Source organism: Phoca vitulina, unplaced genomic scaffold (assembly GCF_004348235.1).
Source record: "Phoca vitulina isolate PV1807 unplaced genomic scaffold, GSC_HSeal_1.0 scaffold3, whole genome shotgun sequence".
Taxonomy (NCBI): Eukaryota; Metazoa; Chordata; class Mammalia; order Carnivora; family Phocidae; genus Phoca; species Phoca vitulina.
Window position 1 is genome coordinate 40,069,389 of NW_022589706.1, and position 24,295 is coordinate 40,093,683.

The window sequence follows — 24,295 nt, forward strand, 5'->3', positions numbered from 1 at the left end:
CCTTCGCGGGCCTCGACGTCCCCAGCGCCCAACTTTTCCATCCTCCCCCACCCCTCCCCCCGAAACTCCAGCAACAAAGAAAAGTAGTCGGAGAAGGAGCGGCGACGCCGTGTCTCCCGCCCCTCCTCGCCTAGGAAGGCCGGTAAGCGCGGCGCAGGACTGGGGGCTCGGTCGGGGTGGGGGAGGGCCGGGCGGCGGCGGCGGCGGCGGCAGTGGCAGGGGGAGGGCGCGGAAGGACGCGGAGCGAGGCGCTGTCCAGGGCTGATTTGCAGATACTGTGGCTCCGGCGGCGGCCGCAGCGCGGGGCGGAGGCGGGCGGCCGAGCGGGATCGGGTTACACCGGGGCGGCCCGGGGGCTGGGCCGGGGGCGTCCTTGGGGAGCGGCTTGGAGCCAGGACCCCCTCCCCAGTCGAGGCCGGGCCGCCGCCTCCGCGCGGGCCCGGGCGCCCTTCGAGTCGGGTCCTGAGGAGTGGAGCTGCTTGTGGCCCTGGTCCTGAAACTTCCTCCCCGTCCTCCTGCTCCCAGGTCCCGCCGCAGCCCCTCGTCGGCCCGCGGCCCTCGCGTCCCCCTCCCTCTCCGGCCTCTCCCTTTCGCCGGAAGGCGCCGTTGAGTGCGGCCGGGCGGGTTGAGTCAGCCCCGCGGCCCGGGCGGTTCCTCCAATGGGGCTGGACAGCGATTTCTGCTCTCGGGCCGCCCCGCCGCCGCGGCCCTCCGCACCCGGCCACCTCGGCGCCCTAGCTGGCGGGGCCGGGGCGCGCGTCTCGCGGGGCGCCGTGGGGGAGTGAGTTCGCAAACTTCCGGGGCGCGGGGGAGGTGGCCGGCGCGCGTGGGGGCCCCCTCCGGCGCTAGGGCCCCGACGCCTCCGGAGGGCGCCCGCGGAGCCTCCCGGGCCCTCTGCGGAGGGTGAGCCCAGGGGCCGTGAGAGGAGCCGGGACGCCGGCAACGCGGTAACTTTCCTTCCTCTTCCCAGACTCGGGCCCGCGGACCGGGGAGGGGGCAGCCCCGAATGGGGAAGACTTGGTCTGGCCCAACGGCGCCCCGAGTTTGCCCACCTTGCTTTTTCTTAGTGCTGGGGAACTCAGGAAAAGCTTCAGGACGAGTGTTGGGGCAACTCCCGCGAGTTGGTGTGGAAATGTGTGCAGTGAGCGGGCCCAGCCGAGAGGAAGCGAGAGCGCCCGAGTTTGCAAAGAGCTGCTTTGTGTTTGGTATTTTGAGAAAATGGCCGAATGCCTATTTCAGTCAGGAATGCCGCCGCCGAGGCAGGCGCTGGTGGCAGCCGCACATAGGAATTCGTGCAACACGTTGGGTTTCGGGCTGTGCATAGACGGCCTTCCTGACAAACGTGAAAATTCCTTTAGGGACGGTAGTTAGGGTTGGGGGGTATTAGAAAAGTCGATGTTTGGGTAAATTGCCGAGTAGCTTGGGCTGTTAAGCCCTGGGACAGTTATGGCCCTCAGTTTGTTTTCTGTGATGGCATTTGATTCCAACTTTTGGTACATTATAACTCAGTCGGTTTGTGTTTATGCACCTGGGTGAAACGGACTGCTTTTTGTGTTTGGGGTTTGATTTGATTTTTTGAGTGCTTGCCACTTATTTTGCTTTTTCTAATTTGCAAGACAGCGCTCAGTTTGAGAATAGCACCATTTAGATTGGAAAGTAACGTGCTTAAGGCGACTTTAAAAGCCCAACATGTTTTCAAGAAGGTGATCTTGTAATGGCTTCCACTAAGCAAGTAGGCCAAGTCAAGCACAATGCAAGAAAGTTGCTGATTGTCGGGTTAAGTTGTACGATTATTAGCGGTTTTGAAAGTTTCTTTATTTTCATTTGTGAAGTTTTGAATACACGGAGCTTCCTTTTTTTACAGAAAAGGTCCGATTTTTTTTTTCTTTTAAACAGGTCGAGTCATTAAAAAAAAAAAAAAAAACTGGGTACTTTTTCACAGTAGTTTATTCTTCTGGAGTTAGTTGAGTTCATATGAAATTCAGTTCAGTTGACCAATTACTACGGGCTTCTACTTTCCAGACATGTTTGTACGTAACAAATGCACAGTATGGTTTTTGGAGTTCTCCATTTTCTGACCAGTAAACTGTTGAAGGGGGGAATTGGGAGAACAGCAATTTACTATTCATGTGTTGAATTGAAAAATAATTTTAATTAATATTAAAAATGAAGTTACTTTTTTTTTCCCACCAAAAAAATTAAAAGTGCTTGAGGTAAGGCATGCCAGTGGTAGGCCTAGTTGATGGATGAGTTATGTCATAGAATTGATAGAATTTTTTGTAGGGATAATAGAAATTTTTTTGGTGACTGCAGTGAAGAAAATCTGGTAGTACAAAAATATTTCAAAGCTTAATTTTAGCAATTAACAAAGCTCATTGAATTTAAAGATTATATTTGAAAAGAATTTTTTAGGTTATGAAGAATTACAGCACTGTTTTGGATGTTGTGTTTAAACTGGTACTTTTTGCATTTTTTTGTCTTATTTTGAATTCAGAGTACAGTCATGGCCACCCAGGTAATGGGGCAGTCTTCTGGAGGAGGAGGCCTGTTCACGGGCAGTGGCAACATTGGCATGGCCTTGCCTAACGACATGTATGACTTGCATGACCTCTCCAAAGCTGAATTGGCTGCGCCTCAACTTATCATGTTGGCAAATGTGGCCTTAACTGGGGAAGTAAGTGGCAGCTGCTGTGATTACCTGGTTGGTGAAGAAAGACAGATGGCAGAATTGATGCCTGTTGGAGATAACAACTTTTCAGATAGTGATGGAGAAGGACTTGAGGAGTCCCCTGAAATAAAAGGTGAACCCAGTGGACTGGAAAACATGGAACTGGAAAGTTTGGAACTCAGTGTTGTAGAACCACAGCCTGTGTTTGAGGTCTCAGCTGCTGCCCCAGAAATTTACAGCTCCAGTAAAGATCTTCCCCCTGAGACACCTGGAGCAGAGGACAAATGCAAGAACTTGAAGAGCAAACCTTTTCGCTGTAAGCCATGCCAGTATGAAGCCGAATCTGAAGAACAGTTTGTGCATCACATCAGAGTTCATAGTGCCAAGAAATTTTTTGTGGAAGAAAGTGCAGAGAAGCAAGCAAAAGCCAGAGAATCTGGGTCTTCCACTGCAGAGGAGGGAGATTTCTCCAAGGGCCCCATTCGCTGTGACCGCTGTGGCTATAATACCAATCGATACGATCACTATACTGCTCACCTGAAACACCACACCAGAGCTGGGGATAATGAGCGAGTCTACAAGTGTATCATTTGCACATACACCACAGTAAGCGAATATCACTGGAGGAAACACTTGAGAAACCATTTTCCAAGGAAAGTATACACATGTGGAAAATGCAACTATTTTTCAGACAGAAAAAATAATTATGTTCAACATGTTCGAACTCATACAGGTAAGAGTACCTTGTAGTCCCTAAGTTCAGCTCACTTTTGATAGTTAATTCAGTAGGCAGTTAAAGTAGTACTGAAGAAAGGGGATTCTGGGGTCAAGTTCTGGTTCCATTATTTGCTGTCTTTGTGACCTTGGATAAGTCATTTAACCTCTTTGTGCTTCAGTTTCTCTCTCCATGGGGGTAATACCTATATGGGATTGGAGGATAAGTGAAGAACACTTATTTCAAAGAATGGCCAAGACAAATATTATCCATGTTCTTGTTAAAATTTGTATTCTAACAACTTGGGATAGATATTTAGCTAAATTGGACTACCTTTTTTTTTTTTTTTTTTTTTGGAAGATGTATTTAGTTGATAGTGACTACATCTAAGATGCAGTATAGTTTCCCAAAGGAATTGAGGACTTAGGCAAAAAGGAAAACTCAATGATTAACCTTTGCATAGATCCATTTCACAGAAGCCTTAAACTTTTAAAAAAATTTGTCTTGGTATTGAGTTCCTAAGTGGAACAACTTAACCTTGTCTCCGAAACATAGAAATGTGAAAAGTTAGTTTTTAAAAGATTGGTGGGATTACCACACTTGAAATCATTTTCCTGAGAAAGCAAACACATGTGGAAAACGAAGCTATTTTTCAGACAAAAAATAATGTCCTTCAGCATGTTTGAACTCATACAGGTAAGAGAATGTTTCTAGTATGTAAGTATAGTCTATCAAAAAAATGGAACAATGTTAAAAATATGAAAAATTTCAAACATCTCAAATACCAACATGTACCTATTACCTATATTCATTAGTTAATGATATTTCATCACATTTGGCAATTTTTTTGGTAAATATCAGCTTTATTGAGATATAGTCTACTACCACAGAATTCATCTGCTTAAAGTTAAGATTCACTGGTTTTGGTATATTCACAAAGGTTGTGTAACTGTCACCACAGTCACTTTTTAGGACATCTTCAACCCAAAAAGAAACCCTATTGATGGTTGCTCCCCATTTCTCCTCAGCACCCCTTAATCATTCAGTTTTTTTTATTTTAAGTAAGCTCTAGGCCCATTGTGGGGCTAGAACTCACGACCCTGAGATCAAGAGTTGCATGCCCCACTGAACTGACTGAGCCATCCAGGAGCCCCAAGGAGTCTGATTTTTTAAGGAAATGTTTGCAACTTATTGGTAGTTTTCTCACGTTACATTTTTCTGCTAATTGGTACTTTGAGGACTGATTAGTGGTCTGAACAAAATGGTTAGGGTAATCTAGTACAGTAGTCTGGATCACAAGTAAAAAGGGGTTGTAGGATGCTGTTTGTGTAAGATCCCTTTTGCAAGCGTTGTCACTCTGTAGGACTGAACCCCACCGGTAAAGTAGGGCACCGTGGGGAGGGCAATCAGTAGTGCTTTACTGAAGTGATAGACTTAATAAAACTTGCGGGTGAAATTCAATTACAAGAAAGATGTCAGGGCACCTGGGTGGCTCAGTCAGTTGAGCGCCTGACTTGATTTCAGCTCAGGTCACAATCTCTGCTGGTGGGATCAAGCCCTGCTTGGGCAGAGTCCGTTTGTCCCTCTCCCTCTGTCCTCCTGTTCCCCCCCCACCCCCTTCGTGTGGGCGTGCGTGCATGCGCGCTCTCTCTCAAACTCAGAAAAAAAAGAGGAAGAAAAGATGTCTGCAGGAAGATTTCTAAGCTCCAGGAGAATGCTCCAGTATTATGTGTGTGTGTGTATATATATATATGTATATATATATATATATATATTTATGTATATATATGGCTTTAAAATCTAGTCAAGTAAAAAAGTTTGTAAATCCTTTGGAATTTGTTGTAATCTGTGATTGTCTCCATGCTTTGAAACCATTTTAGTTTCAAAAGTCTAGAAGTTCAAACATTACAAAATTACATGGCATACGAAGTCAAGTTACTTGGAAATCCTACCCCATTAATCACTTAATAGTTTGAATTAAACAAACTAACCTCATGTATAATATCTTAAAATAAATCCTAGCCACTATATATACTTAAGCCATAATTATTTTCATATTCATTTAACATTTCTTTGAAAACCTTGGGGATTAGTTTAGATTGGCTGTGATCTGTAGAGCTTTCAGGTAGTAGCCATAGCATAACTTTTATCTGTATACTTCGATGAATTGTTTTAATTAATTAAGTATAATAGATGACTTTTACAAATATATGTACTCATAACCACCATGCAAGTCAACATAGAGAATATGACCAGCACCCCAGTGCTTTTGTCTTAATACATTTTGATTTTTTTTGTCAGTTGTATTTTGATAATTCATGTTTCCCAAAACTAAAAATGTTTTCAACTGTAAATCTAAATTTGTCAACTTAAGAGTATTTCTAGAACCAAAAAGAAAATGGAGAGAACTGGAAAACCTTTTTAGTATTTTGTGTGTATTTCCAATTTTTTTTTTTTTTTTTTTTTATTTTTACTTTTTTCTTATGTAAAGTGTTTTCATTTTGTTTTGTTTTAAACAAGATCTCTTGGGGTGCTTGGGTGACTCAGTCGGTGAAACCTCTGACTCAACTCTCAATTTGGGCTCAGGTCATGATCTCAGGGTCCTGGAATGGAGCCGTGCATAGATGCTCCGTGCTCGGAGGGGGAGTCTGCTTCTCTCCCATTTCCTCTACCCCTACCCCTGCTTGCGGGTGCGTGTGCTCTTACTCTCTCTAAAATAAATAAGTCTTTAAAAAACAAACAAACAAACACACACACCACAGTGGGGGAAAAAAACCTAAGAACTCTTGGCCATTTAAAAATTTTTTAGTAGAGTGATTTATTTTATTTTAATTTTTTTTAGAGTAGTTTTTTTTAATTGCAGTTTAGGTGACTGATTTTTAATGGGTATATTTTTTATGCGTAACTGTACCATCCATAAGTTTTTGTCCCCATTAATTTAAGGTTGATATTTTCACAGTAAGCTAACATTGGTTGTATGTATCTCATTTCACATTTTAGTGCTCCCCCCCCCCAGTTTAGTGTTAAACTTGTGTGGTCTTAATACTTTTTGAAAATAATTTTTTTCTTCCTAATGTTATCTTTGTCATTTTTTATTTTTGGTAAGCTTTTTAAAACAATTTGGTAGTGCATACATTGGGAGGATAATATTTGAATGTTGTAAATTCTGAGTATCTCTGGTGATAAATGCATGGTTCTGAAAATTGTGTTTATAGAAACATAAATTCATTTAATGCTGAAGAGTAGAGATAAGAAGTAATAGAATCACTTCTCATTTAAGTACCCTAGTTTTCACATTCACTTAATGGGTTTCTTCTGTTCTTTGAGTGGCCAGTGTTGGGTACTTCTGTGCTAATCTGCAGAACAATCTATTGAGGAACTAAGTTATAATAGCCCACGTTTACTGAGAGGAAACCCTGAAGTGATGTGTCCAAGGTCATACATATACAACTAAGAGTCAAAGTTCAGTTCTCTTTTTATGGGTAATTACCATGGTGGTGGGCTGAGGATTACTTTCATTTGAGTCTTCAATCAAAAGATTTTTAATTTTGTGGGTTTGATATTTAACCAGTTCACAAATTCTGGGCACCTGGGTGGCTAAGTTGGTTAAGCATCTGCCTTTGGCCCGGGTCATGATCCCAGGTTCATGGGATCGGTTCCCTGCTCAGCAGGGAGTCGGCTTCTCCCTCTCCCTCTGTCCCTCCCCCTGCTTGTTCCCTCTCTCTCTCTCTCAAATAAAAAAAATCTTTAAAAAAAAAAAAAGTTCACAAATTCTAAAGGATGACATTTTTGCCACTATGTGTGACTGAAAATTCACTGAGTTTTCTAGAGTATTTATGCCTGTTTTGTAGAATTGCACAGATAGAAGCAATCTTTTATAAAGAATCCTTTATGTTTATCTATAATGGTATTTGATTTTTCTTCCATTAACTTTTCTTTCTGTGACAGCTTAATTGAGATACATTTTATATACCATACAATTCACTGTGGATTGGCTCATTCTAGACATTTCACATAAATAGAATCATACAATAATATATGGTCCTTTGTGACTGCCTTCTTTCACTTAGCATAATGTTTTCAAGGTTCCTCCATGTTCTATGTAGAGTACTTGTTTTCCTTTTGTTGCCAAAAATAATCTCTTGTAGGGATATAGCACATTTTGTTTATCCATTCATCAGTTAGAATATTTGGATTGTTTTCCATTTTTTTGGCTATTGTGAATAATTCTGCAGCTATTGTGAATAATTCTGTGAACATTCGTATGCAAGTTTGTGTGAACACATGTTTTTATTTCTCTTGGATATATACAGTTGACCCTTGAACAATGCAGGGATTAGGGGTGGTCGAAAATCTGCACATACCTTTTGACTCCCCCAAAACTTAACCACTAATAGCCTACTGTTGACCAGATGCCTTACCAATAACATAGCTGATTAACACATTTTATATGTTGTATGTATTATATACTGTATTCTTTTTTTTTTTTAAGATTTTATTTATTTGACAGAGAGGCACAGTGAGAGAGGGAACAGAAGCAGAGGGAGAAGCAGGCCCCCCGCCAAGCAGGGAGCCCGATGTGGGGCTCAATCCCAGGACCCTGGGATCATGACCTGAGCCGAAGGCAGACGCTTAACGACTGAGCCACCCAGGCGCCCCTATATACTGTATTCTTAAGCTAGAAAAAAGAAAATGAAGAAAATCCATGAGGGGGGCACCTTGAGTGGCTCAGTCGGTTAAGCATCTGACTTGATTTCGGTAGAGGTTCTGATCTCAGGCCCAAGGGTTCTGCACTCTGCCGGGAGGCTGCTTGGCATTCTCTCCCTCTGCCCTGCTCATTCTCTCTTTCAAATAAATAAATAAATGTTTTTAAAAGAAGAAAAAAATCCATGAGGAAGAGAAAATAAATTTACAGAACTGTATTGTGTTTATTGAAAAAAACCCAAAACATGTATAAAGGGACCTACACAGTTGAAACCCATGTTGTTCAAGGGTCAGCTGTTCATACCTAGGAGTGGAATTGCTAGGCCATGTGGTAACTATGTTTAGTCATTTGAGGAACTGCTAAACTATTTTCCAAAGTGGCTGCACGATTTTACAGTTTCACATTGTATGAGTGTTCCGATTTTTCCATATTCTCACCAATACTCTTTAACATCTGTCCTTTTGATTATAGCCATCCTCATGGATGTAAAGTCTTCATCTCATTGTGGTTTTGATATGCATTTCCGTCATGGGTAAAGATATTGTGAATCTTTTCATGTGCTTATCTGTCACTTATATGTATATTTATAGGAATACATTCAACATTTTTTAAGCTAAAATTCTTCCAGGTTGAAGTAGGAATTCTTTTGGTGTGACCTATTTATAGCTAATCTATAGCTACCAACTAATAACAGCTGTACAGGTACTAGGAACACATTTCCTACTCATTACAGTATTCTTCCTCTTTTTTCACTTTGTTTTTTCTTTCCCTTGTCCATTTTACTAGACACATCTGTTACTGTAACTTACTGTATAGACAAAATAATAACTGGTATTTATTGAGGGCTTTACTGTGTGCCAGGCACAATGTCAAATGTTCTGTATTATCTTAAATTTAAATTCTCACAATTCTAGGAAGTGAAGGCGCTTTTACTTTTACTGAGGAAACTTGCCCAAGGTTGTAATTATTATCTTGTGGCCAAAGACAGATGAAAACAAATTACAAATTGTCAAGCTTTTTTTTTAATAGCCAAGCTTTTTAAAAAAAACCTGTTTTGTGGTTGACAAACCATACCCAAAAAATATACATTTCCTGCCGTTATTATCCTCTCATCTTCAGTTGCTGTCAGTCCTAATGGCTTTATGAGCATCATTTGCCTTAACCAGTACTGATCTATTTCATGAAAGGGCTATTACTTGAAATTTTTAGCTTAAGCATCCCCACTCAAGTTTTCTTGCTTTTAAGCTAACAATTTCAAATGATAGATTTATCCTTCACAAGAATAAAAAATTCCAAGTGACAGCATGAGAAAATTTGGGTAGATTTTTTTCCTAAGGGTAATTCTAATTAAAAAAGAAAAGAAGGATGCTCCTTGATAACTTATCAAGATAATTATTTAGTTCTTAATATTTAATGTGATAGTATGTAGCATTACTGTGAAAATTAAAAGGGCTATGAGAATTCAGAAAGCCAGTGATCTTTTTTTTTTTTTTTAAAGATTTTATTTATTTATTTGACAGAGAGATAGCGAGAGCAGGAACACAAGCAGGGGGAGTGGGAGAGGGAGAAAGCGGGCTTCCTGCCGAGCAGGGAGCCCGATGTGGGACTCGATCCCAGGACCCTGGGATCATGACCTGAGCCGGAGGCAGACGCTTAACAACTGAGCCACCCAGGCATCCACCAGTGATCTTTTTTGTCAGCAAAGGTGAAATGTAGTTATGTGAATTCTGAATTAAATCATTTACATGTCTAACACCTGATAAAAAATTGACCATTTTGCCAGGAATAGGAAAAGAATCCTTATCAAAAAATGCTCAGTACTGAGTATTATGTATATTGTTAGTGAGAATTGTATTTCCCTTATTTTATCATAATTAAACCCTAATCATTATATTTTTGCAGGGGAACGCCCATATAAATGTGAACTTTGTCCTTACTCAAGTTCTCAGAAGACTCATCTAACTAGACATATGCGTACTCATTCAGGTTGGTAAGAAATGGTAACCCTTCTATGATTTTTAGTAAACAATACTTATCAGTATAAGGAAGTTCTTCTAGACCTGGAACTGGGTCATTATTTACGATTTATTTATTTAAAAATCAATTTATGATTTATTTTTAACATAATTTAGAAATTAGAGTTAAAAATCAGTGTCGTATTCATGTGGCGCTGTATCTAAATGTAGGCTCTTAATGAGGAATCCATAGGTGGAACTCTTGAAACTGAATATAAATGTATGCATGCACTGTTTCTGGGTGGAAGGTCCATAATTTTCATCAGATCTTAAAGTTCTATGACTAATAAAACTTGAAATGCTGTTATAGACCAACACTGGTTTGTACGTTTTGAGCAACCCCTTACCTTCTCACCCTCTCCCCCACTCCCAACACAATATAACACGAAGTTTCATAGTGTGTGGTTTCCAGGTTACAGAGATCCTTCTTAACTTCTCAGGTCCTGAAATGTGGGTTTGTCCTCTTTTGAGAGCTGATAGGGCTTCTGTGGACTGATTTACAAAAGCCAAACTTTAAAGAATAATAGATAATCCAGGATCTCAGTTTATTAACCTATAATAGATAAAATGCAGGGCTAGAAATGCACTCCAGTGAGTGAAATAATTGTGATCACTAGCCAGAATTGGTCCCCGTTATCAAGGTAGGTAGATGGCAGAGTTAAAAAGTAAATATAGCATAGGTGGTCTTGAAAGGATAATTCATTTTGGCTACAATTGACACTTGACCCTTGGTGAACCACCACAACTGATCAGAATACTCTCCTTACAAATTTGGAATATATACTCCTGTAGGGAAACTATGCCAAAATCTTGGTGTTAACAGAAGTCTATGTAGACTCATCTATCTTAGGTTAATTAATTGCCTGAAATTTGTATAGTCTGCTTGTGTATCCACTAGCCATGTGGTTATTAAGCTTGTGAAATGTAATTTGAAAAGTATAAAATACATAGCAGAATTCAAACAACATAAATAAAAGCACGTAAAATACCTATTTTGGGGTGCCTGGCTGGCTCAGTTGGAGGAGCATGTGATTCTTGATCTCGGGGTCATGAGTTAGAGCCCCATTTTGGGGGTAGAGATGACTTAAATAAAACTTAAATTTTTTTTTAAAGTATTGATTACATGTTGACATGACATTAGTTATATTGGGTTAAATAAGTAGTAAAATTTAATTTTACCTGTTTTTTACCTTTGTAAATGTGACTACCAGAAAATTTAAAATTACATACATTGCTTGCATTTTATTTCTATTGGATATCACTGTTTTGAGTCAGTGATTGAGTAACATTTGATTATAGTACAGATTCTGATTTGAGCAGCTATGAAGGGGTCACATAATATGTTTGCTAGCTTTTCCTCACCCTAAAGCTTGTCATTTTAATATACTTTGAGTGTTCTTTCTAAATCTCCTAAGCTATTGAGTTGAGTCACTTAACCAGAAACCTGAGTTTATTGCTTAGGTACTTCCTGGTTTCATTTTCTGAGGGTAATTTGGATGCTCTCTCAGGCTTCGTTGAGGGTAGGCATCGTGTTCTATTGATAGTTGTGTTCTAGTCCTTAAAACATTTAAGAGTTTTATGTGAGTTAACTAAATTTAGTCCTTTATAACTAACTATCCAATAATGTATAAGTTCTATTGCTGTCCCCATTTTACCAATGGGGAAACTAAACTAGGCATTGAAGAAATGTGGCCATTTTTCCTGTAGAATATCCCCCTTTCTGGATTTGTCTTACTTGCTTTCTTACGGTGTCATTTGGGTTTTCCTCTGTCCCTGTGCCTTGTATTACTTGTACACTGGAAATTAAATATGAATGCTTGAATTCTACTTAATGTGTCTCATTTGAAGTCCTATCTGGTTGACCCACTATTAGTGTTGCTGGGTTACTGGATTAGAATGATGACATACTTGTATCTTTTTCATTGAATGGATAATACTTTTGTCACTGTTTAAGTGTCTATGGTGTTTTACACCAGTCAGTAACTTCTGCTTGAATAATTTTGTGTTTGCTAACTGTTGTCTTTTGAATCTCTTTGCTGTATTAAAAGATGATATTCAGTACTGTTACAGTACAGCAAGTATTTTAAAAGTCTCTTAATGAGTAGTAGCTACTATTTTTAAAGATTTTCTTTTTCTTTTTTTTTTTTTAAAGATTTTATTTATTTGAGAGAGCGAGAATGAGAGAGAGAGAGAGCACATAAGAGGGGGGAACGGCCAGAGGGAGAAGCAGACTCCCTGCTGAGCAGGGAGCCCAATGCGGGACTCATCCCGGGACTCCAGGATCATGACCAGAGCCGAAGGCAGTTGGTTAACCAACTGAGCCACCCAGGCGCCCCATAAAGATTTTATTTTTCTAAATAATCTCTACACCCAGTGTGGGTCTTAAACTCACAACCCCAAGATCAAGAGTCACATGCCCTATCGACTGAACCAGCCAGGCACCCCAATAGTAGCTACTATTTATTATATGCCAGGTACTGAGAAATTGGGATTTGTTATCTCTAATCTTAGTAGTCCTTAAATACTTAATCCTAGTTTATGGATTAGGACACAGACTTAGGATAAATGCTTTTATTGTGGTTAATTGTCATTCCTTTAAATTAGAAGAGCTGGGATTTAGCTTAAACTCACCCCTCCAATTTTCAGTTATCAGCATGGTTAAAACAAAATTATGGCTCAGAAAGTGGCTCAGGAAGCTACAGCATAACGAAATTGGAACCACAGAGTATGGAGAGAGCAGAGACATGTCTTTTATTGGGTGCCAATAGTTTGAGTTGCAAACAGGAAGCAAACATGGTTAGTTTGTTTTGTGTATGAGTGTGCAATTATTTACAGAAGATCTTATGTTTTAATACTTTTAATCGAAGTTACTGATAGCACTTGTAAGTAAAGTGAGGCTAAATTAGGTCAAATTGGATCAGTGAGGCTAAATTAGGTCAAATTGGATCGGTAGTCTTTTTGAATGGGTTGCATGGAGTGAATATCTTGGGTGCCTTCTCTGTGGTCTGGAGTCTGATCTTTAAGGTCCCCAGGGGCTTGTTTGTTCCTGGTTCATGTGAGTGTATTTTAGAGAAGAAAAGTATGTGCTCATTCTCTTATTTTTGGAAGAGATTAGGCTCTGTGGAGTTGATACATTTTAGCTTAACTGACAGATTCGTTTATAAAGCAAAACGACAATGGTTATTTACTTAGAGCATTTCCAACCATAGGGTGAGGTTTTTTTAGGCCAAATTAGGAAGTGATCAGAATGTTGATGAGGTGAAAAATTGACACCCTAAACTAATCTAACCTTATCTGGTGTTATTCTCCATTTTATTGGTGTTTCTCCCTAATGGTATTAAAGTATCCTTCACCTGGCTGACATTATCCACAGCTCTCCCTTTCTTATTCTCAATGGAGATGCTACCATTTCATCCTGGATGAAATATTTTGTTCTAGATGAAATACATCCAGTTTGTATTTGCTGTTAATGATAATATTTTATATAATGGCTAGTTCCCCATTCTGCTTGCATAGGAATTCATTTTGAATATTTTTCCACAATGAGTGTAATGGATGCTTTTGTTAAAGGAGATTAACAACTTGCCAAGTTCTGCCTCATTTATTACTCTTTTTAAGATGGAAAAGTATTTTTTTCAACCCTAAGTTTATTTTCCTTTCACCAAGTATTTGATAATTATTATGGAGGCACTATTTTAATGGCTGGGCTTATTTGAAAGACGTTATGGTTTGAGAGTCTTCATGAATTCTAGAATAAGTTTTCTTCCCTGTGTCTTTGCTATTTTATTTCTCATTTTAGTATGTCATGTCAAATTGAACTTACTATGCAGTTTGGGCTTTTTTTGTTCAGTAAACGTAGTTTTTATTGAAGTATAGTTGATACACAGTGTTACATTAGTTTCAGGTGTATAGAATAAATTTTTAAACAGTATTCTATTGAGGTTCAATTTACACACATGAAAATGCATACACGTATCTGAAGCACACAGGTCAGTGACTTCACATGGTTTCTCCTGTTTGACTGCCCCCTAGAGGAAGACCTGAAACATTTTTACACCCTCAGAAAAGTTCCCTCCTTACCCTTTCCAGTCTACCCCCAACCGAGAGTCTGACTTCTATCAAAAAGAGTATTATGACAGTCTTCTGTAAGATGTTTTTGACATTCATCCCATGCTGCTTTATAAGAACTTTGTGGTTTTTTGCTAAGTAGTAATCAATTGTATGCCCCATTACACTTTAAATAAAGTCCCCTTGCTGTTCTTTCTGGATTCTTCTTTTTTTTTTTTTTTAAAGATTTTATTTATTTTTATTTGAGAGAGAGAGAATGAGAGAGCGAGTACATGAGAGGGGGGAGGGTCAGAGGGAGAAGCAGACTCCCTGCCGAGCAGGGAGCCCGATGCGGGACTCGATCCAGGGACTCCAGGATCATGACCTGAGCCGAAGGCAGTCGCTTAACCAACTGAGCCACCCAGGCGCCCTTTCTGGATTCTTCTTGATAAAAACATGTAAAGTGCTCTTTTGAATTTGCTATATACCTTTAAGTTAATTTGGGAAGAATAAAATAGACATCTGACATGTTTATAAAGATGAAAAACATAAATACTAGAATTGGAAAAGAATTAAAATCATTGATAAAAGGCAAAAAATGTATATTTAACTAGATACTAATAACCTGTATAGTTTTAATGCCTAGGTCTAATACACAAGATTTAAGGCAAGAAAATAAAATTGAGGGGGGGAATGAATGGAGCAAGTAAATTTTGCCATCAAAATTTAAATAGATTTTTATGAACTCCCATTCTCTGACCATTTCATAGGTGGAGGCTTGAACTTTGATTGATGCTTGCTGTGTAAATACCTGCATTTATTAGGGGTTATACAATGGCAATATTTCCATTGTAATTCTTTTATTAGCACAAATATTTTCTTAAAGAGATAAACTTCATTCATCAGCTACTTGTTTACTCAGAGGTAGGGTTTAAAATGGAAAGGCAAAATGAATCTTGCCTTTTGTTTACCCATACTAAAAGTACCTGTTCCAAAAGTGATGATTTATAGGGAATGTATATGGACTGCTTGGCTCTCTGTTCCATGCTAAGTGCTTTATATGGATTAAATTATTTATTGCTCATAACACTTAAAAGTATTTTTACAGGTGAAGAAATTGAGCCTTAGAGAGTTTTCGGTACCTTACTCAGGATCTCACATTGAGTTGGAGAAGAGCCCATATTTGATCCCCCAGATAGTTCTTAATCATTATGCCACCTATTTTTTCCCCATTCTTTGTCTATATATGTTAAGCAAATGTTTGTCTCCACTGAGGTAATTCACTAGAGAAGACAAGATAGAGGCATTACTCTATTTGTGAATCTGTTAGTAGTCTAACGTGGAAAAGAGTTGTCCAGTTAGCTACATAACCAATCTAACCAATCTGATATACCTGAATAAGTTGTTTCTGCGATTATTTTATCATCAGACATTTTCTAATCATGTAAAGCTTACCATGGTTTTACTTAATGTCTGAGACATTTGCTTTATGAAAAAATTAGATTTGATATGAATTTGAGAATGTTTCAGAGATGAATTTTCATAAATGTCAATTTCCATTTTTCTACTATGCATTCCATTGGACCAGTGGGGTATGGATACCATTTGGTAATATTTACTAGAGTGTGATCTAGATGGGTATGTATTCAGGTAGAATGTGTTAATCTTGTACCTTTAATTTGGGGGTGGGGGTGGTTTTGGTTTTGTATGTACCTATGATCTGTGATCATGACTTTGTTCGATTATTTTACATACCATATCTATTTGTATGCCCTTTCTTATCTATGTTGTTTCTTTACCCATTTGTTAAAAGAAGGTAGGGAAAAATCAAAAAGTTTCTGGCTTTGCTATATTTTTGCCTTAAAATAGCAATTCTGGCATTGGACGAGTTTTTCTGAGTGAAGCTTGACTCTACTCCTGCTAGGATGGACAAAAGGGTTAAATTTAAAGAAAAGGCCTTTTGTTCCCTGAGGCTAAAACTTTTACAACTTCTACATTTAAGGTCTGAGAGTATAACCTGGAGTGTAAGATATTTCTTTTGAAGTCTCAAGATTTATCTTAAAAATGTATGGGAATTATATATTCTACTCCATTGTCATTTGTTTTAACTAAACATAAAACATTTAAAATTATCTTTTCTCAAAAAAATAAAATAATAAAATAAAATTATTTTTTCTCTTTGAGTGCCCTTGCCCCAAAATTCACATCTAGAGCCCAGCCAACTTTGCCAGTAATTGTCGTGTACTTCTTGATGATTCATTGTTCTCTTACAGTGTTTGAGAGCTCTAGCTTGATGAACTTTTTAGGAGAGCATGGTTAAATGAGGTCATTGTTCCTCCATTTGGTATGAGAGTCATTGTCAAGGGGTAGAGAAAAGATCTACAAATAAATATGGTAAATGTAAAGTGCATGATACAGTCTTTTCAATGAATAGCTTGTGTGTGTGTTTGTTTTAACATATCCAATTCCTTGTATTTTAATAAAAGCTTGATTTCATTTCTTAATCTATGTTCTAACATCTCTTGTTTACCTTCAGGTGAGAAGCCATTTAAATGTGATCAGTGCAGTTACGTGGCCTCTAATCAACATGAAGTAACCCGCCATGCAAGACAGGTTCATAATGGGCCTAAACCTCTTAACTGTCCACATTGTGACTACAAAACAGCAGATAGAAGTAACTTCAAAAAACATGTAGAGCTACATGTTAATCCACGGCAGTTCAATTGCCCTGTATGCGACTATGCAGCTTCCAAGAAGTGTAATCTGCAGTATCACTTCAAATCCAAGCATCCTACTTGTCCTAATAAAACAATGGATGTCTCAAAAGTGAAACTAAAGAAAACCAAAAAGCGAGAGGCTGACCTGCCTGATAACAATATTACCAATGAAAAAAAAGAAACAGAACAGACAAAAATAAAGGGGGATGTGGCTGGAAAGAAGAATGAGAGGTCTGTAAAAGTGGAGAAAAAAGATAATGTTTCTAAAGAGAAAAAGTCCTGTAGTAATGCTTCAACTCAAGTGACTACCAGAACTCGCAAATCCGCAATGGAAACTAAAGAAATGGATGTGCATACAGGAAATAATTCAGAAACAACCTGTAAAACCAAGAAAAGCAAAAGGAGGATGGAAGCTGAAGCCCATTCCTTAAAAGATCCTATTAATGATGAGGAACCTATGACAAAAAAGAAAAAGAAGGCAGAAAGCAAATCCAAAAATAGTCAGGAAGTGCCAAAAGCTGATAGCAAAGTAGAGGAGACTAAAAAGCAAAATACTTGCACAAAAAAAAGTACAAAGAAGAAAAGTCTGAAAAATAAGTCAAGTAAAAAAGGCAGCAAGCCTGCTCAAAAGGAGCCTGCTCAGAAGGGGCCTGCTCAGATGGAGCCCTCTCCTTCCAAGGGGCCTGCTCAGATGGAGCCCTCTCCTTCCAGGGGGCCTGCTCAGATGGAGCCCTCTCCTTCCAAGGGGCCTTCTCAGATGGAGCCCTCTCCTTCCAAGGGGCCTTCTCAGATGGAGCCCTCTCCTTCCAAGGGGCCTTCTCAGATGGAGCCTTCCCCTTCCAAGGGGCCTTCTCATTCGGAGCCTTCTCCCAGGGGGCCTGCTCAGATGGAGCCGCCCCCTGCCATGGAGTCTGCTCAGATGGATGTTGGTCAGATGGAGCCGCCTCCTCCAATGGAGTCTGCTCAGATAGGGCCTGCTCAGACAGAGCCATCTCCTCCCATGGGGCCCGCTCAGCTGGAGGTTGATCAGATGGAGCCTCCTCCTCCCACAGAGCCTCCTCTTCACATGGAACCAAGTCCCAAAAAGTCTCCTCGAAAAGATAAAAAGGAAAAGTCCAACACGCAGAGTGAAATGGCACGGAAGGAGCAAGTCCTTATTGAAGTTGGCTTAGTGCCTGTCAAAGATAGCCAGCCTCTGAAGGAAAGTGCAGGTGCACAGGATCTCTCACCACCATCAACACCACCGCCAAAGGAAAACTTAAAAGAAGAGGAGTCAAAAGACCAAAAATTATTCACTGAAGGCGAAGGAAGCAAAGAAGCCCCTCTTCAAAAAGTAGAAGAGGCAGAGAAGAGTCTAGCTGGTCTTGCTGCTATTATCAAGGAATCTGCCAATATTTCATCCTCTGAACAAAACTTGACTATGCCAGAGGGTGAAATTTTAGATGTTAAGTGTCAGGCTGACACTGTGCTTTGTGAAATGGAAATGGACACTGATGAGAACAAAACAGAGAATCCCCCTGGCAAAGACCCAGCAGTTGAAGAACCAGTTTCACCAGTGCTGCTTCCCCTACCAGTAGAAAACCACGAAGCAGTGTCCAAAACTGCTGTGACATCACCTCCTGTCATTGTAGCAGTAAATGAGTCTCAGGAAATGGATGAAGATGAAGGCATCCACAGTCATGATGGAAGTGATCTAAGTGACAACATGTCAGAGGGTAGTGATGACTCTGGATTGAATGGGGCCCGGCCAGTTCCACAAGAAACCAACAGGAAAAATGCAAAGGAAGCCTTGGCAGTCAAAGTGGCTGAGGGAGATTTTGTTTGTATCTTCTGTGATCGCTCTTTTAGAAAGGAAAAAGATTACAGCAAGCACCTCAATCGCCATTTGGTTAATGTATACTTCCTTGAAAAAGCAGCTAAAGGGCAGGAGTAATTAAACTTAGGATAAGGCTTCAGTTCTTAGTTTATAAGATCTATTACATTTAATATTCATTTATAGTTGTAGACAACCTTTTATTTTTTAAATTGCTTTAATTAGTGTCCGATGTTGATTTTTAAGTGGCACTCTTTTCCTTAGGACTCTATACCTATTGATGGATAAATTTTAGCAAATCCAAGGAAGTTAGTGTACTAAACCAGCAGACACCTAAATCTGTTAGCTTATACATTTAATTGAAATGAGAAGGCCAAGGTGGTATTGTAGCATTCTATTGCTTTGTCTGGCTGTAACTTGTCACTTTTCTTGCCATGTCTGTCTTCTTGTTTCACATTAGTTTTTTTCTTAGTTCTTTGTTTAGTTCTATAAAAATTGGCATACTTAAATAGCAAATTACTTGAAGAATTTGCCTGCTTTATATAAAGTTAGCACTTTAAAATTTTTTTAGAGATGAGAAGAGACATTTAAATTGAAGAAAAATTCTCCCAACAGTGGACATTGTATCAGTCCAGGTATTTACTTCCTGAGTTTTGATCAATATTTCTTATTTGTTTATGTTAATCGTCATTATGATTTTGGTGTGGTTTTTTTTGTTTTGTTTTTTCGTGGTTTTTTTTGGTGCTTTAATGGCTTAAGATGTTGCACATTGTTGTTTTTTTTTTTTTAACCTATGCAGTTCAATTTTTTTCTAGAAATAGTATTTGTTGAACAGTAACACTTTATACATATATATGCATGTTTATTTTGTCCTCTTTGGAGGGATGCTTTTTAGTCTTGTTTGCAAAAGGGCAGTTTTCTTTTTCCTTTGCTGCAATTGTCTTTTTTGCAGAATATTATTAGTGTTTGCAAATTTGTGAGCAAATGAAACATGCAGGTTCAATCCATTGATTCTGAATTTCACATCTTATATCTATGCCGAATCTGTATTTCACATAAGTTATTTATTTTAAAAGGATATAGTGAGTTCACAGCTCTCATTTTGACCTTTACAATAAATAAACCACTAGGCTCTATATTAAATGGGTTTTTATCTCAGATACCAACCATAAGTAAAAATTTTTGGCTTGTTTTAGTATAACTACTTCCTAGATGTACAGTGTTAAATCATATATATCTTTGAGGAAAACCTTTTTCCATAGATGGTTGGTGTCCATATGGCTACTCAGCTGAAAAGAACTGTAAGTGATATTTGGAAACTGCAAACCTGGAATTAGGAGACATAATTACTCCTTCAAGTTATACAGAATTATCAGTTGTGAGATTCCAAAGCCATAGCAATTTTACAGCAAACTAGGTTGAGAGAGGTAGTATGAGTGCTGGTAGACCAGCTGCTACTTACTTTCTATGAATACAATGAAAAAGGCAGGTGAAACTTAAGTACAGTCCAGATTTAAAAAAATCACACTTTCTCAGGGATCTCCACAAACTAGTGGGTGTCCTGGCTGTCCCTGTGACAGCCTCTTTCTACAGGTGAGGCCTCAAATGAATTGCAGCTATCCTGGTGTTCCTGTGGGGGCACTTTGTATTAAGAAAGAGTGTACTTCTAAAACTTTCTTGGTAGGTTCTTTGGCCAGTTGCCAAAGAATATGAAAGAATCCAACGGGATTTTCCTTGCTGATAGCAGTTAATTCATTTCAGTCAAAGTATGATCCCAGTAGGGAATCTTGGACAATTCTGATCCTCCCATGTTCTGTTCTGAAATAACCACTTTATATTTCATTTATTTTCTTTTATCTGGTGATCTCTTTGAGGCAGGTATGAGTTTGGCAATGCAACATGAAAGATTAGGAAAAGCATTGATGAAGTGTGGGTGGAAAACTTGTTAAAAATCTGAGAGTGAAGTTTGAGTTAAAAGACATTTGAACTTGGAATTGACTGGGAGGCCAAAGATATAAAGAAGAGAAGATTCTCTCAAGACTTGAGGAGTAAGTTGTGTGTTAATGGTGTATGTTTTGTGTGCATGAATGGGAATTTATAAATGATGTTGAATTCTAGATGAATTCACGGCTCCGACAATCATTGTCAACAGAAGATCAAGCTGCAAATATTTATGTTTTAAAACTTAAATTATAAAGCTAGTTAAATCTTTCTAACAACTAGTTTTAATGTTCATGGGTACATTTTATGTAAGTTACCTTTTACATTCTATATGAAAACACTCATGTTAAGTACAGATTGGAGATTGGGAATCAGTTTGGGGAAGAGGTTTTGTGGATTCTTTCATGCTACAAAAGAAAAAAATTAGACTTCTGGGGAATTGGACTAATTTTCTTAATCTAGTTTTAAGACTAGAATGCTAAAAACAAAATATGAAGGAAATTAAAACCCCTTATTATTAAATTGATCTGTGAAAACATTGTTACTGGAAATTGAGTGGGACTTGAGGCCTTTCTTCCAGAAAACAAGGACTTGATTTTCAGGCCTATATTAGGTTCTGAACCTTAATGCCATGTATTGTACTTGTTAAAAATTGTTTCAATGAAAAATATATTAGTAATTTGAACTTCTGGTTTAGTTGGGAGTTCTTCCATTTGAAAAATGTGATATTTGCATGGAACTGTTTGAATCTTTGTTTTCTCAGTTTCCCCTCCACTGGATAGAATTGAAACTAGAATTTTCCCTTTTGTTAAAGGAATAAAAAGTGAATATGTTATTTGTAAATTGATGTTTAGTAACTAGAGATAAACTTGAAATACTAGAATACATTATAAGCCTAATCCTAGGTAGTCTTATGAAAATGTATCTCTTTTATCTTCTGAACCTATATTCACATTGGTTTTCAAGATATCTTAAGTTATATTTTTTCCTCTTTTCAGAGCTGCTTCTTTGGGGCTACTTTTTTTTATTGAGGTATAATTCATAAGGGGCTACATTTCTGATAAGCCTTCTTATAACTATGGCTGGATGTTTTGTTCTAGTCTTCCAAGAAGGGCCATTTTATTTTTTAGAGTTACTTCTAAAGTCATGTGGTCTTTAACTTTGGGGACTATTTTGCATATAAGTGCTAATGCAAATAAATTTAAACCCAAGTAGACCTCATCACATGTCACCCCATGAATGTTGACAATGGAAGGAATACCTTGCCTGTAGTATAATAACAGTTCTGGACTGAAAAGCTGGGGAAGAAACTTAATATTGCATAAACCAGAAAAACACTTAGTGTGTGCAGTTTCCTTGTTGACCTCAGCAGATGAACTGATCTGATAGTGTTAATTCAGATTCAATAAATTATCTGAATCTTGGTTTGTGTAGACTTGCAATCTACATGCAATTTTAACTAAATCAGATAGCTTTTACATTTTCACTTGTGTACATAGGCTCTCCCCACCCTTTTCAACATCCATTAGTTAATTGATCTTTGTAAACTGGCATTGAAACATTACAACGATGTTTTGTTGCACCAATTTTATAAACTTTTACAGTGCAATACGTGTTATTTTTCCGAGACAAACCAAAGGTTAATATCTCAAGGTTCTTGCTGCCTGCTTTAGCAGCATTTGATGGGAGGATCTTTTATATACATTTGTAATAGATGAAAAATAAACCAGATTGCAAATCCTTTTTTTTTTTTTTTTTAAGCTTAAACCATGTACCAAGTCTTTGGTCCAAATTGTGTAGGATAAGTTAAACTTAAATTGCATTCTATTAACCAGTATGAGTGTATTTCTGTAAGCATAGTTATGTTGAAATAAAGTTTTAAAAAGCATTTTATGCCTTTGTTTATTATTGGTATGTCAAGTATCAAACCAAATTTATTTTGCTAGAATTGCAAGTATATTAATTCTAAAAGTATTACGTCTGATAACCCATGGTAGGTAGAAAGATCATGGCAATCTCTTGTTTGGGGTAACAGTCCAGTGGGTAGTAGTCCAGAGCGTATCTTCCCATACTGTACTTTTCTGGGACATGGAGGTCAGGGAGAAACAACCTGAAGACAGTTCATAGCATGCTTTGCATAGTAATTACTTCCCAATCACAGGTTCCCTTAACAGCTATGACATAAATACCCTTTCTCAGTAGCAGGCCTGGTGTTAGTACATTTTGACTCACAATTGGAAAAAGATGCATTGAAGGGAAAATAAGTTGAGTTACACTGAGTGTTGACTGCCAAGGTACTGTTTTAAGCATTTTACTGTATTTAATTAAACTCTGAGAAAAAAATGAAACTCAAGGGATAGTGATAAACCATCTTCTTAATAAGAGTCTGCTTTTTTTGTTAATGGAGAAATGTGTTTTAATGTGTTTTTGTTGAGTTGAAAGAAAGAGGGGAGGGTGATGGAGAAACCTCTGGCTATGCAAAGCATCAAAACAAGTGGATTGCATTCTGTCCGGATACAGCGAATGACCTGGAAGGTCCTGAGTCCTAAATGGGTATTTCATATTGAGACTGATTCACCCTCCATCCTCTTTTGTAAGACTCTTTATCGGCAAAAGGCAAAATGAATTTCCAAGCATTCATTCATTCATTCATTTATTTATTTATAAATAAAGATTTTATTTATTTATTTGACAGAGAAAGACACAGCGAGAGAGGGAACACAAACGGGGAGTGGGAGAGGGAGAAGCAGGCTTCCCGCCGAGCAGGGAGCCCGATGCAGGACTCGATCCAGGGACTCCAGGATCATGACGTGAGCCGAAGGCAGTCGCTTAACCAACTGAGCCACCCAGGCGCCCGGTTTGTTATCTTTAATGAGTGAAGGAATGGTTACAAGTGTCTTTCTTCAGCCCCTTTCTACTTCTTTCCCAGGGGCTTACCCTTGTGATGTTTACATATGCCATACATTTACACTTGACCTCTTGGCCATCTTTTTTTCTCCCCAGGTCTCAGTGAGGGCTTGACTCTCATTTGTAGGTAGAGTTACAGTGTAGTTGTGTGAGCGTCCACCTAGGGTACTCCACAGCACTCATTCTCAGCTTCAGAAAGGCAGATTGGTGAAGGTACTAAGAACAATGCACTAGTGTTTGGTAATAAGGGAAAGTTTCAGTGTTAAGAAATTGCCTTTTCAAAAGAGCACTGCATCAAGTGCTCTGTGGGCCTTTGAGTTAGAGCTGGGTTCACAATGGGCCTCTCTTCCTTACCACTATAAAATGGGCAAACCATTTTACCTTTACTGAACCTATTTCTTCATCTATAAAAGGGACATGGAATTTCTATCCAGAGAGACTTTGAGTGTTAAGTGCTTATTAAGCATTTAGCCTGGTGCTTGGTATATAGTTTTACTGGGACCTCTTTCATTACATGACAAACCAAGTAACTATCCTTAAATATATGAAGTCCTTCCTCTATATTTGGGCATGATTAAGTTGTGTAATTCACCTGCTTGTCTTGCAAAACAGCTTTTAATGTTAAAGTAGTACGTGGGCTTTTGTGTCAAACTATATTGTAATATATTAGGAGTCAGAATGCTTTTATGTTCACTGCTTTATTAAGCAACCAAAATAGTATGTGGTCCTTGGTAGAATAGTTACCTGGGCCAAGAATTGCTTGTGGT

The 24,295-nt window shown here is 38.6% G+C and overlaps 1 protein-coding gene across 2 annotated transcripts; it reads left to right on the top strand.

Annotated features, from left to right (window-relative positions):
- Positions 1–18: 18 nt before the first annotated feature.
- REST (RE1 silencing transcription factor) lies at positions 19–22,509 on the top strand. 2 transcript variants are annotated; one of them, XM_032400440.1, is made up of 4 exons: positions 19–142; positions 2,495–3,401; positions 9,991–10,074; positions 16,687–22,509. In XM_032400440.1, the coding sequence occupies exons 2-4, from the start codon at positions 2,504–2,506 to the stop codon at positions 18,798–18,800; spliced, it is 3,096 nt and encodes a 1,031-aa protein (XP_032256331.1). In that variant the 5' UTR covers positions 19–142; positions 2,495–2,503; the 3' UTR covers positions 18,801–22,509. The 2 variants fall into 2 exon arrangements, with proteins under 2 accessions (XP_032256331.1, XP_032256332.1); XM_032400441.1 differs by lacking the exon at positions 19–142 and adding an exon at positions 833–947.
- Positions 22,510–24,295: the final 1,786 nt, after the last annotated feature.

What these genes read in the sequence shown, in the direction of transcription:
- REST (XM_032400440.1), top strand. Translation starts at nt 2,504, where the DNA reads ATGGCCACCCAGGTAATGGGGCAGTCTTCTGGAGGAGGAGGCCTGTTC. An exon ending in ACATGTTCGAACTCATACAG is followed by an intron (nt 3,402 to 9,990) that starts GTAAGAGTACCT and finishes ATATTTTTGCAG; the next exon opens with GGGAACGCCCATATAAATGT. An exon ending in ACATATGCGTACTCATTCAG is followed by an intron (nt 10,075 to 16,686) that starts GTTGGTAAGAAA and finishes GTTTACCTTCAG; the next exon opens with GTGAGAAGCCATTTAAATGT.